General features: G+C 31.3%; 1 protein-coding gene across 1 annotated transcript in view; it reads left to right on the top strand.

Moving 5' to 3' along the window:
* LOC113377593 (GATA-binding factor 2-like) overlaps positions 1-13,355 on the top strand; it is a 315,883-nt gene that overhangs the window by 220,010 nt on the left and 82,518 nt on the right. Inside the window, exons 5-6 of the mRNA XM_026617961.1 lie at positions 7,933-8,082; positions 12,825-12,826. Coding sequence (XP_026473746.1) covers positions 7,933-8,082; positions 12,825-12,826 — 152 coding nt within the window. The remainder of the gene's footprint in view (positions 1-7,932; positions 8,083-12,824; positions 12,827-13,355) is intronic.

Consider the following 13,355-nt stretch of genomic DNA (forward strand, 5'->3'; position numbering starts at 1 on the left):
ATGTAATTGAATATGAAGACTCCGTCATGTTTTACAAAAGCATAAAAAATATTGTTGAATTATTGCTTATCTGCCGGTTACTTAGTAGCTTCCTAAAGGAGAAGTTTGTTTTTGCCATTAAATTCATTTTTTTAACTTTGTTTTTTTTGACGTTCTAAGTCATATGAATTGTTTGAGACCAAATTTGGAAGAAACAAGCGATTTTTGACCCTTTGATTTAAAAAATAAAACTTAAAAACCATTCTATGAAACTCGATAAGCACTCACCTGGCTATTTTTTTTGGAGGAGCCCTTTCTTTAGTACAATTTTTCTTTCCGCGTTTTCGCAAAAAATTGTGAACCAATTTTGAAAATTCAGATTCTATTCGAAAAATATCATTTATATCATCGTGCTGATTAGGTTTTGGCAAAGATATGTCGGGTCGTTTATTCATAATTGATTATTTAATTTTTTGCGATTTTGATGAAAAATTGTATGGCCATAGAAATCTTGGTCTTGATAAACATACTGAAATATTAGAGGCCTACGATAAATGATTCAATTTTGAAAATTATTTGAAGATTGGATTAATCGCCCGCGGTTTTTTAATATACTTTGTGTAATGTTTAAACCATTTGTCGAAAATAGCTAACATGTTTGGAAAATTTATGCAAAATTGAATCATCTACAATAATTTCTCACATTATAATACTTCACAAAATATATATGATTCAGGAATTAATATATTTTGTAAGCAATTTTAAGTAACTTGTAAGTAATAATATTTTGTAAGCAATCAGAAAGTACAATATTTCTATAAGTTAAAGTGAGAACTAAGTGAATGTTGAAATAAGATAGGATCTACTGATCAATTTTACAATATGTTACTTGAAATATATCTTTAATGATTGTAATTACATATATATTATCTAGAGGCCATTTTCGACATCTTGACTTTTGTTGGGGATGTCCTTTGAAAATTTATTTTTCTCTGATCTCTGATCTTTAGCGGTATTTTAATGACAATTCTTTGTAGTCAACATTTTTAGATCGCCGTAGACAGTTTCTTATTGATTAAGTCGATTTTTTACACATGTCAGGAAGTTCATTCAACATGCCTCAAGGCATGATGCCACTTACACCTAGTTAACAGTTGTTCAGCTATAGTATAATAACCTATGAGCTAGTTAAGATTTTTTCATAACTTGTTTTAGACTGTCAATATTTATTGCGCATATACATCATAATTGATGACCATATCTGCATATCAAATGTTCATAATTTGATTATCCAGTTTCGCCATAAACAAAAGAGTCGTTAGACAAAATATTTAGCTGTGCTACTAATATATTCGGCAGACCGTTATAATATTTTCATAAAAAGAATCTCCATTACGCTAGGATTCCGTTAAACATTGATTATCGTAGACATGTTTATGTGTAATGAATTCATTCATAAGCAAAGAAGTCTATAGTTAGGCATTTGTGTCGTGCGGTCAAATTTGACGGTAGTATTATTTTCATTACAATCAGATGATATCGATCGTACCCGCGGCTCATTGTATCAGATTACCTTAATCTTGATCTGTTGTATGTATAAATAGGATAATCATCCGAAGGCAGAACGACACGTCTGTTCCAATATCGTAATGATACTAAAATTACTGTGATGCTTTATTTCGGTACAATACATTTTCAGAATACATTTGGAAACAGCTTGTTATGGCTATTATGATATCAATCATAATTTCGTGTATTGATTGTATCATTTTTGCGATGGTCTTTAAGACCATACTATGTCTTAAACACCAATCTTTCTGATATTTTTCACCTTAATTGACACGTGAAATTTGGGTTATTTTTGAATTCTTATTTTTCGAATACACTTTGTTTAGAGATTATGCTGCTTCATAAAAAAATATGACAGGGATGTTTTCGCCCATTACGCGTGAAATCGTTTTATATGCTCAACGCTCCTGAGATCATGTTCTTCATGCTTTGTCAATCAAATTAAACTAAATGAACTGTTCAAACGTCTCATATAAAACAAACATTTAATGTACAAAATGTTTTGGGGTGACTGATATTCTCAAACAATTCCTTATAGATAATAAACCAATAATCCTAACCCTTTCCTTCAATAACAAATTACGCACTTTTGCATGAAAAACAATGAGTAGTAGTAGAAATAGATTGTATTGTACCTATACATAAGTCAGGTGAGGTGTTCTTATTAAATTATTTTTGCATGATTTACTATTTCGTGGAATGCAGTGTTCAGAAACCAAAAATTGTAGTAGAATTATCTAGCATTTAGGTTGTGTCTAGTTAGGTTAGGTAGTGAAAGAAATTGTGACCATTACAAAGTTTTCTTCTTGTCAGTTTAGTGAGTATGTATTTATTATTCAACATGTGTACCGTACACTCTAAATGAAATTGGTAATTATACCGTATGTAGTGTAGACGTGAATGACTTCGCTTTTTTCGCTGCGAGGTGAAAAAAAGGTGCCCGGTCATACGCGCGTTATAAGCGACGACCAGCATTGCATTGCTATAGGAATTGATCGATTATTTTTTTGGTAAGAGTTCGTTTGGTAATCACATCAAATCGTATTCTTTGAGTACATTCTGGATAAAAAATTAAAATTTTTATAATAGGAGTTATTTACCTACATATTTATAACAATTGTATAAAAAATATTAAAATTTGCAATTTTTTATATATATGTGTATATGTTTTTTTCACCATTTTTTCGAACAGCAATCACAACTACATGTTTTATAAGCTAAGGTTTACTATCGTTCATCTTAACGCAGTATTTTTCTCAAGAGAGCAACCCACCGGTCGACCACTCTTCTTTTTTATGTGTGAACTATATATATACTAGATATGTATATCTAATAGTGTTGCAGCAATGCCTGCAAAAGGCGATTTTCACTTGAGATTATATTTGATATCTATAACCTCAAGTGGAAATTTGATATCATACCGCTTGATATCGAGCTGACCGTAGTTGGAATCTAACTCGCGATTAGTTTGTGCTAGCCCACGTTTTTAGCTATTACAACCTGTAGATAAATAATACTTTTTTAAAATTTAATATGCGTTTTTAAAGATAGGTTTTTTAAAGATCACGTCATACTAATTTTACCAGTAAACCATAAAATCGAAAACTTCATCAAAAGATACACTTTTTTCAAAAATTTAAAATAGGTTAATGAGTAAAATGTATTACCAAAAATTTTGTTTTGGGTAAAAATTCATAAGTCGATACAATTTTTTTTTTACAAAATAAGACTATAATTACAAGATTATACCGACTATTAGAACAAAACTACTTCAGCAAGATATGTTTACAGTAATTAACTCATATTAGCAAGTTTTACTATTTATTATTTACCAAATTGTATTGAGAAAATTAAAAATATGTCGATAAATAGGGATATGGGTTTGCAAATATTCAAATATTTGGTCAGCATAAAAGTTCATAAAATGAAACTGTGTTTTTTTATAAAGAAAGAAGCTAATTACAAAATTCACTGTCAAACAAGACTTTTTTTAAGCAAAATATCTTTACAAAAATTAACTCATATTAGCCAGTTATACTACTTATAATGCTCTCCACTCTACTTATAATAATCTCCAATCTTATTGTGAAAATTTAAAATACATTGATAAAGAGAATATGTTAGCAAAAATTTGGTTTAGCATGAAAGTTCATAAGTTGAGACGTGGATTTTTTTAAAAAAAGACTCTAATTTGCACTATTAAGACAAAAATGTACTCACTAATATACTTGCAGTAGTCAACTCATTTACCAAGTTGTACTACTTATTATACATCAAATCATTAATAAAAAATTTATTTTGGGTAAAAGTTAAAACTTCGATTTTTTTTTCAAATATAAGGACAATCAGTACTCATAATCATAATAACGACTAACACAAAACGTTTTTCTGTAAAATATATTAAGCACAATTAACTCAATTTAGCCATTTGTACTACATATAATACAAGCAAATAGACAAATCCAGTTATCTATTCTTATACCTGGCATTGTTTTTTATCAATGTTGTTCCAATATATTAATAAATGGGACTAATAGATTTATATAGACTTTTGCATAATATTCTATATAGACTTGAAATATCCTTAATTTTCAATTTTTTTTTATTATACATAAAAGATTTACTACTGTCCGTATGGGCATTTAGTAAATATTATGGACTATGCTAATTGATGAAAGGGCTGTAATTGATTGTGATTGTTTATGAAAGTAACCTTTGTTACTTCCACAGGTTGCAATTTTAAATACAAATTTAAATTGAAAGTTTTTGTTAACCTTTTTGTAGTTTGCAACAAGATGGCAAATAGCACACCAGCTCATGCTAGAAAATTATCAGTTATCTGGATTAGTACCCAATGTCTCAAAATGCAAATTTTCTACATTGACTTCAATCCCTTTCAGTGAAAACATATTAGCACGAAAACGCAAAACATAATTATTTCTGATTTCTTTATCATGCAATCGGCCGTACATAATGCCGGTCCTTGGTCGTACGTCAACGCGCTCATATGCCTGCCGACGTAGCTTCGTCTCAAAGCTAAGAAAAATATAATCATGCGTATTATTTAAACAGTTGCATTAAAACAGTAGATTTATTGGAATTGTCAGCGGACGTTGGGCTACCGTACCGGCGAACAGGTGACGCGTCCGATCTTTTTCTCACAAGGTCTCTTTCTCTCCAATACAGAACCTGGAGCGATGCTCGTGTAACTCTATACGAATGTTTCTAAAAACTGCCAACGAACAAAAACACACAAAAACACGATTGACAAATGGACAACAATAAAACCTTCGCATGGGTTCAATCTGGATTTTTGATCTTTGGTGGTATCTTGGTGGAGGAAGAGATCTATGGTAAAAGATACTTTTTTGCAATCACTGTTTTCAAGGATATTTTGAATTTAGTGGTAAATATTTTAATTTTTGCACACTTCAATTCAAACTGGTTTCAATCAGAATTTTTGGTACTTGGTAGTATCTTGATGAAGGAGAAGATCTGTGCTAGTTCTCGAAATCAGTAACTATTAAAGATACTTTTTGCAATTTTGTTACAAAGTGAATCACTGTTTTGTGCATGAATATTTCAAATTAAATACAAAATACTTCAATTTTTGCACACGTTTATAAAAACAGTTTAATTCTAACAGAGTTCAATCAGAATTTTTGGTGATATCTTACCGGAGGAAAAGATCTGTGCTAGTTTCCAAAATCAGTAACGATTAAAGATATTTTTTGCAATTTTGTTAGAAAGTGAATCACTGTTTTTTGCATGAATATTTCAAGCTAAATATAGAATACTTCAATTTTTGCACACGTTTGTGAAAACAGTTCAATTCAAACAGAGTTCAATCTGAATTTTTGGTGGTATCTTGTCGGAGGAAAAGGCATGTGCTAGTTTCCGAAATTTGTAACGTTTAAAGATATTTTTTGCAATTTTGTTATAGAGTTTTTTACTATTTTTTCATAAATATTTAAAACTGAATACAGTATATTCAACTCCTGCACACGTTTGTGAAAACAGTTCAATTCAAACAGAATTCAATCAGAATTTGTGATACTTGGTAAATATCTTGTCGGAGGAAGAAATCTGTGCTAGTTTTTGAAATCAGTAACGATTAAAGATAATTTTTGCAATTTTGTTGCAAAGTGAATCACTGTTTTTTGCATAAATATTTCAAACTTAATACAGAATACTTCAATTTTTGCACACGTTTATAAAAACAGTTTAATTCTAACAGAATTCAATCAGAATTTTTGGTGGTATGGCCGGAGGAAGAGATCTATGCTAGTTCTCGAAATCTATCACGATAAATGATATTTTATCTAATTTTTTCACGAAGTGAAATTCTATTTTGCATTAATATTTTAAACTTAATACATAATACTTCAATTTTTGCACACGTTTATGAAAACAAATCAATCAACAAATCAAACAGAGTTTAATCAGAATTTGGTCACTTGGTGATATCTTGTTGAACTAAGAGATCCGGAAGATATTTTTTTAACTTTGCAATAAAATGAATCACTGTTTTTTTTTATTTTGCATACATTTATAACTGTCTTTCAAAATTAAAACAATGAGTTCAAATAGAACTTTGGGTACTTGGTGGTACCTTGTTGAAGGAAAATCAATTTTTCGACATCAGAAAATCTCGAAAATTTTAAAAATAATTTAGTAACATGTTTTTTCAAATACAATAAAACGATCCACACTCCCTAATCGTAAGTTAACCATCTCAATTTTACATACCTTTGGGAAAAATACATTTTAATGAAATTCATTTTTTTTTAAATAAATTGCTAAGTTACTTAGTGTCCACCCTCAATAACTGTATGCTATCCATGTCAATTTTTACGCATTTTTTTTTAAAAAAAAAAAGACTTTATTAACCTCGACATAGGTTCATTTTTTTTCGTTTACCAAGATTTCTTTTTTTCTGGTCTGAAATAGCTCTAATAACTATGGTTACATAGTTGGCTACTTAGAGTTGAGAATTATTATAATTAAGTTAACTACCCAGAGCAAGTTGCTAGATCATATTGGAGCCACTTAATAAATGAAACGCTGAGAAATCAGTAGAAATGTACATATAATTAATAACATTCACCATCCACACATTAAGTCCACGATTTAATGACAGGGAACGATGCATCGCCTCGGCTACTGGGTCTACACTCGACCAGACCATGGTGGCGATTAAAACTCGACTTATTAACATCGCTTTGCGTCCGATATTTATTTAGATTCATGCATAATATACAAGAAAAAAATGTTTAAATGCATGCTTTTTGTGTTTGTTTATTATTATTTGTTTTCCAATTTTTTCCATTACGGTTCAACGCGATACCCGCATGACGCTGTAATAACTTTGATATGTTTACGACTGTTATTAATTAGGTAATTAATGTTTTAGAATTATTTTGATGTAAGATGATTTTCATAAGAGATGTCGGAGTGCGGAGTGCGTGCGAGCGAGTCGGATGAATTAATTCTTCAGCAAGAAGAATTCTTGTATGGGAGCAATTCGTGGAATCGCTAACCGATGGGACGCAGCGAGAGGACATTTTTTGAATACGATTCAAATCGAAAAAAATGCATTTGCTGCATCGAAAACTGATTTAATTATCTCTGTAATTTGTGGGATTTTGGAAGAGTCCAATTAAATTTAAAACGTAGTAGCGCTGGCTGAATGCTATTCTATTTTCAATAACAGATCTCTGAATGTACTGTATTCAGTGCGTTTATGATTAGTGCATGTAGTTATTACTTTGCTTGGTTATTAAAAATGTCGTAGATTAATTTGATATTGCATGGTGCTTGAAAATACTATTATATTAAAGTTAAGATTAAAATAATATCAATCAATTTTATACTTCTTTTTAATAATTCAAATTTGAATACTCATATATATTTGTCATGAAACAGATTGATGATTAATTTATCAAATTTCATTTAAAGTTTCTTAAAGAAAAATTTAAGATTAATTGATTGAAACTAAGGAGTTGATTTTGAGGTAAAATAGACCAATGTTATGTAGCAGTTTTTACACAAAATCGTACTAAATTTTGTCAAAAGTCATGTGGTTGCTGTGCAGTCAGGCGTTTTAGATAGAAAACAGAACCTAGAAAACGCACAAATATCAAAAAACAATGTTATTATAACTGGATTTTTGTGATACGGTTTAATAACATATGAGTGAAGTTGTCCAAATACTTAGCTTTTTGACAGTATTTAGTACCATTTTGTATGAAAACTGCTACGCAACATAGTCTTGCCATGACATTGGTCTATAGTATAGTCGGCCCATAAATGTGACTTAGAATATTATTTAAAATTTAGTAGGTGATTATTGGACCAATGGGAGTTATTTTTAATATTTTACAGAGGGTCGTGAGTGCGTGAATTGTGGAGCAACCTCAACGCCTCTTTGGCGACGAGATGGCACAGGACATTACCTCTGCAATGCCTGCGGACTTTACTATAAGATGAATGGACAGAATAGGCCACTAATCAAACCCAAACGAAGACTGGTGAGTTTATATCATTTATTTTTATAAAAATTTATTTTATAATAAATCACTTTGTGGGTTTTAGTTTTTACCTTGATTTTTATATTGTATTCATTCAACTGGAAGGCAATCGTCACATTTTTAATATAAAACTATACATATATTTTAAATACCGAACTGTTACATTTAACTGATTTGAATAATCATTAAAAAAACGAAGATACAACAAAATACAACTCTCCGCATATAGTACTCACTCTACCGAAACGAGCGGTAATATTATGTAAAACCTAATGTATCTAAAGAAATTTCATTATTATATTAATGAATATTCTAATGAAATTAGCATTGTGATACTATATTTAAAATATTCCATCCATTCAACATATGACGTGGAAATATATATGTCTCTAGAAAATTGAGTCATGCTTGACATTTTAAATATGAGCTTTCGTGTTTACGGATGCATATATAAACTATATAATTATTTGAACTTGCAACTTTTGAAATTGAGTTATACTTCACTGAAATATATAGTATATAGATATTTCAACGTTCTTGGCGTTTCCATAACTATTAGTGTCTTAACAGTAGTCAATTCAAAATCAGCAATAAGTCTGTGTCCACTAACAATTTTGGTATAATGTGCTTCTTGGCGCTTCTTTGCTATTGATGTCTCAACTGATGTGACCACTCAAAATCTGCAATGAGTGTATGTCCACTAACAATTCTGGTATTTTACAAAAATCACGCTAATTGCTTGAATAATAATAAGCGGTCCCACGTTATCGAGTGTCGCATCTCGGTCCGGCGAAGAAAAACGCTCCGGTTGACATCCAAGGGTCAGCATCCGTTTAGAATTTAAATGTCTCCAAAAGCAGAACTAACGAGCATTACCGAGAAATCAGAAACCGCTCCGGGTACAGGCATGAACGTACATCTTTACACGAGTTGGTACTGAAGAAAATGCTTTCGTCTTTGCGACTTGAGAGCTAAACTGGTTATTCTTGATCATGTTAGTCCTTACCGAGAACAGTCGCGGTTGAAGATCGTAGCTGAATTATTAAAAATTGGTACAACTACTGCAGAGACGACGACGACATTGTTGATGAATGTCTAGTCATTGAAATCCTACAAAAAATTAGATGCATGATTAATCATATTTATTAACATTAAAAGAGCACCGCGATTTAGAAATTCACATTCCGGATTCGCGAAGACTACAAAAAATATATCAGCGATGAACAACGTGTTATAACCGCTTATGGAGTTGTAAAAAGTCAATCCAAAATTTTTTGTCGTTTACTTCTTCGGCCGTCTTTTTCTTTTATTTGTTTTATGATGCGCTGATTTGGCTTATCGAATCCTGAGATCTGATCGCGTGTTCCTTAAGTTCATCGGATCATATCATAAGTTTGTTTATTGAAATGTGTTCCATAGCATAAGTACACTAAAATGTAATATCAGTAGCAACAGTTTGACGTTGATTTTTGTCATAGAAGTCGGTATCAATAACTTATAACGTTGACCTACGTTAATGTTGACGTAACAGTCCGTAGAAGGTCGATTCTAATTGATTAGAACACTTGGCGCCGCGGCGTCTTGTAGAATCGTGAATATGTTATAATACGCGGACTACGAGCCATAAACTCGTGAACTAATTAGTTTGATCAGAAGAATGATAATAATAACAAAGTTTATTTATTTGGAAGTAGTCAACTATTTTGAGCCACTCCACCAAGTCACCAAGAAACTTAATTGATCATCACTTTAATAGTTTCCTAAATTATTTAATTATTTAATTTCCAGTCAAATACAAAGTATAAATTTCTTCATTAAGATATTAATAGATACAAGTATCTACTACCTACTATAATTATTCCCCGATTAATTACCCGTGCCTGATGATCCCATACGCTTTCTTCCCCAGTTTTCCAAGTTAATCCAAACGCGCTGGTGTGTGGTAGTTCAGCTTATTTATATATGGGGAGGCTTTCCGCCGCTTAATTCGATTTTGCGTCGCGTCACTGCCGGGGCTCGGTTTATCAATATTTAAGGGCCAAATAACCGGGTACTTGCCGTTTACATGTAATCATTCCTTGTCAATCTCCTACATTCTCGCGCGCCTAGTGATGTGAGATCCTTGGAGACTTTCGTGGAACAACATCGATCACTGTAATGGATAGTATAAACTGATCGTTTCTATCATACATGCTTCAATGGAAATAGATACATAAATATGTCTTGTTATGTGCATAATATAATAATAAATAGTAGTCTGACCCAAGGCAGGTCCATAGTATGAGGGCACAACAAGTCAATGATTTTATTTCTCCCTTGTTTATTATTCCAATTACCATTTTATTACCATTAATCACTTTTTATTCCAATACTCCTTTCTAAACTTCTGCTTCCGTGGTTTCTGGTCTTGTGCTTTGGCTTTCAGTTCTCTGTATTTTCATTTCTCGCGTAAGTTATCAATCATCTGCATTTTTCTTCATCCCAATTTTACAGGGTGTTCCAGAACTCAACGTCAAGTCCAAACAGGGTGCTAGCTAGTATTGATTGTGACAATCATAAAAAATTATAAAAACAATATATCTAATGTAGTAAAATTATAAAGGCTTTTAAAGTACAAACTTTGAGCTTTTGTCGGTTATGAGTTTCAAAAGTTATGAAGGCTTTTAACGTAAAACCCAGAACTTCAGTCAATCTGTAAGAATTTTTCGGTTTTTGCGCTTAACTTTAATTATTTTTGTTCATTTCAACTTTAGAACTGTAACCGTAGATAACATTTCAAGGACCACAGTCAAAAATAATGACACAATTGTCTCAAGTTTTCTAGAGTTACCACAATTTGTTAAACTATGAATCTAAAATGTTCAGAATTGGTCGACTTTCAAAGACTCAGCTTAAAAAAAATGTACCAGTATGTTGTCAAGTTTTATCAAAAGTTTGCGCATTTCATCAGGGTTGATTAGTGGTAAAATACTAAATAGTTTTAGAATAAAAATAGTTGCAGTAAAAATTTAAAACCTTAAAATAATACGATATCTCCTAACGCATTTCACTCACAATCAGTTCTAATGATTTTGTCTTGCACGTTGAGCTTTTTATTACCACAGTACGTAGTACAACAATCATGTGAATTTGATTTGATTTGAAGTTCTAATATTAAGTAATTCGTATTTTTGTATATATACTAAAGCTCTAAAATATATATTAAATTAAATTATTTTTATTGTAAATTTTATCACATTTAGATTTGGAAAAACTGGTTTGGGAGCCCATGTGTTACATTACGCTATGTCTTATATGTAGATGGGAAGCATCTTTCTATCCTAGAGCTGGTAGTTTTTGATCCTGAAAATGTCATTCAATTTTACCTCCATTATTTATATTCGAATGTAATTTTCGTTCCCGTGTTCGTAGCACTACGTCTAAGCCGTAGGCCTATTTAGCTTTCCCGTGGTAGGGAGTAATCCGAGAATTTGCGCGAGGGTGAATCGACTATCGAATCAGAATTGAATCTCGTTTTTATCGCGATCTTGCGGTACACTAAATCTGACAATTGTGATGAGAAAATGGGAGATGAATGCGAGGAGTGGTCCGTTAGCAACCCTCTAAGGGGTGGGAAAGTTTATGCGACCCGGTGATTGCTGATAAAAGACGGATTAAATTTTTGGATTTTCTAAGTGGGGCGGGTAACGGATTTATTATGATCATTGAACGATACACAGGAGTGTGACGTAGTGGTAGGACTTGGCGTTTCATAAACAAACTGCTAACTGCAAGAAAAATCAGTCCATAGAATCGCATCAATTAGCTTGTCCCTTTTACTTTTTGAATGAATAATGCATCACTTATTTGAACTCTGAATCATTTATCTCAAATGAAGTTATCTGAATAGTAGGTTCGTCCATAACATTGGCACATCAAGAATGTAAACAAATGTGCTTCACTTCGTCCACAGGTTGAGGCGGACAAGCCTACCTGTATTTTTACATAAAAACTCAATTTAAACGAGCTATATGAGGACTGAATCAAGAGGAAAACAAAATATAAAAAGCTTGACTACAGGAGTACTTTCTTGGAAAAATAAAAATGTAGATAACATATTTCAACGTGCTTTATTTCTTCTTCGTGTCTTGTTCAAGAAGAAAAAACTGGTTTGGGAGTCCATCTGTTACATTACGCTGTTCCTTATATAGTAGACAATGGGGAACATCTTTCTATCCTTCAACTAGACGTGACACTGTGACATATCTTGTTTCAGCTCAATTCAATTACCATAAAAATCTTGTGTATCAACTGTGGATTCAATTAAGTGACCCATAACAGAGGCAGCGGCTCATTTAGCTTTTTAATTGGTCGAAGTTAATCTTTGTGTTAACACTCGATATCACTATTTTGCAGTAGATGCGACGTAATTACTTTTCAATTTATTACTTTCAATTTAATTTCTACATCACGCCATCTCATCCTGCGCAAGAAGTAGGGACACGTGATATAACTAGTTTTATATAAAAGTAATTGCAAGTCATAATTTCCTTAAGAATTCATTATGATAAATAATTTTATTTATAATTATATTCACCTTATTTAAATTCATTTAAATATGAAAAAATCGATAAATAGTTCAAAGTTTGCATCATGTTAAGTAAATTAATTTGGTTTAATTTTATTTTCTAAAATGTAGATTTTATATATATTAACTGCTATTTAAATATCCTAATTGAAGTTTCGTATAACATATCTCTGATGTAGGTGTTACGACATAGATTTTCATTTATTAAAATGCTATGATAAATATTAAAATCACATGTTTTTAACTTCCCGTAGAACAAATTTTTTTTGCGTATTTTCACGTTTCAGAGGTTTCTGAACATTTTGGATTACCTTAGAAAAATTAGATGTGTGTAAGTATTTTGTGTCGAATATCCAAAAAATATTCGATTCCTACTAATGGGGAGACGCTTTTGGCAAAGGCAGGTCCAGTCAATGAACCTACAATGTGCAAAAAATGGTAGTTTTTGAGAGAACGAATCATCCGATTTGAACGATTTTAAAAACCTTTGCTTGTATTTCCCCAAAAACCATTGTTTTTGGGGAAAACAAAAAAAATATTTCGAGAATTTTTTTTGAATATTGAGAATAATTCGGACTTTAAATTTAATTAAAATTCTAAAGCTTACTTATATACTTGAAATATCACTTATAATAATATATCTGAAAACATTTAATATTCGTTGAATATTTTATTACGGTACGGAAAGTTCCAGCAATTTGCTTTAAGGC

Source organism: Ctenocephalides felis, unplaced genomic scaffold, assembly GCF_003426905.1.
Source record: "Ctenocephalides felis isolate EL2017-DRISC unplaced genomic scaffold, ASM342690v1 CF-g0.4_SCAFFOLD_01886, whole genome shotgun sequence".
Classification (NCBI taxonomy): domain Eukaryota; kingdom Metazoa; phylum Arthropoda; class Insecta; order Siphonaptera; family Pulicidae; genus Ctenocephalides; species Ctenocephalides felis.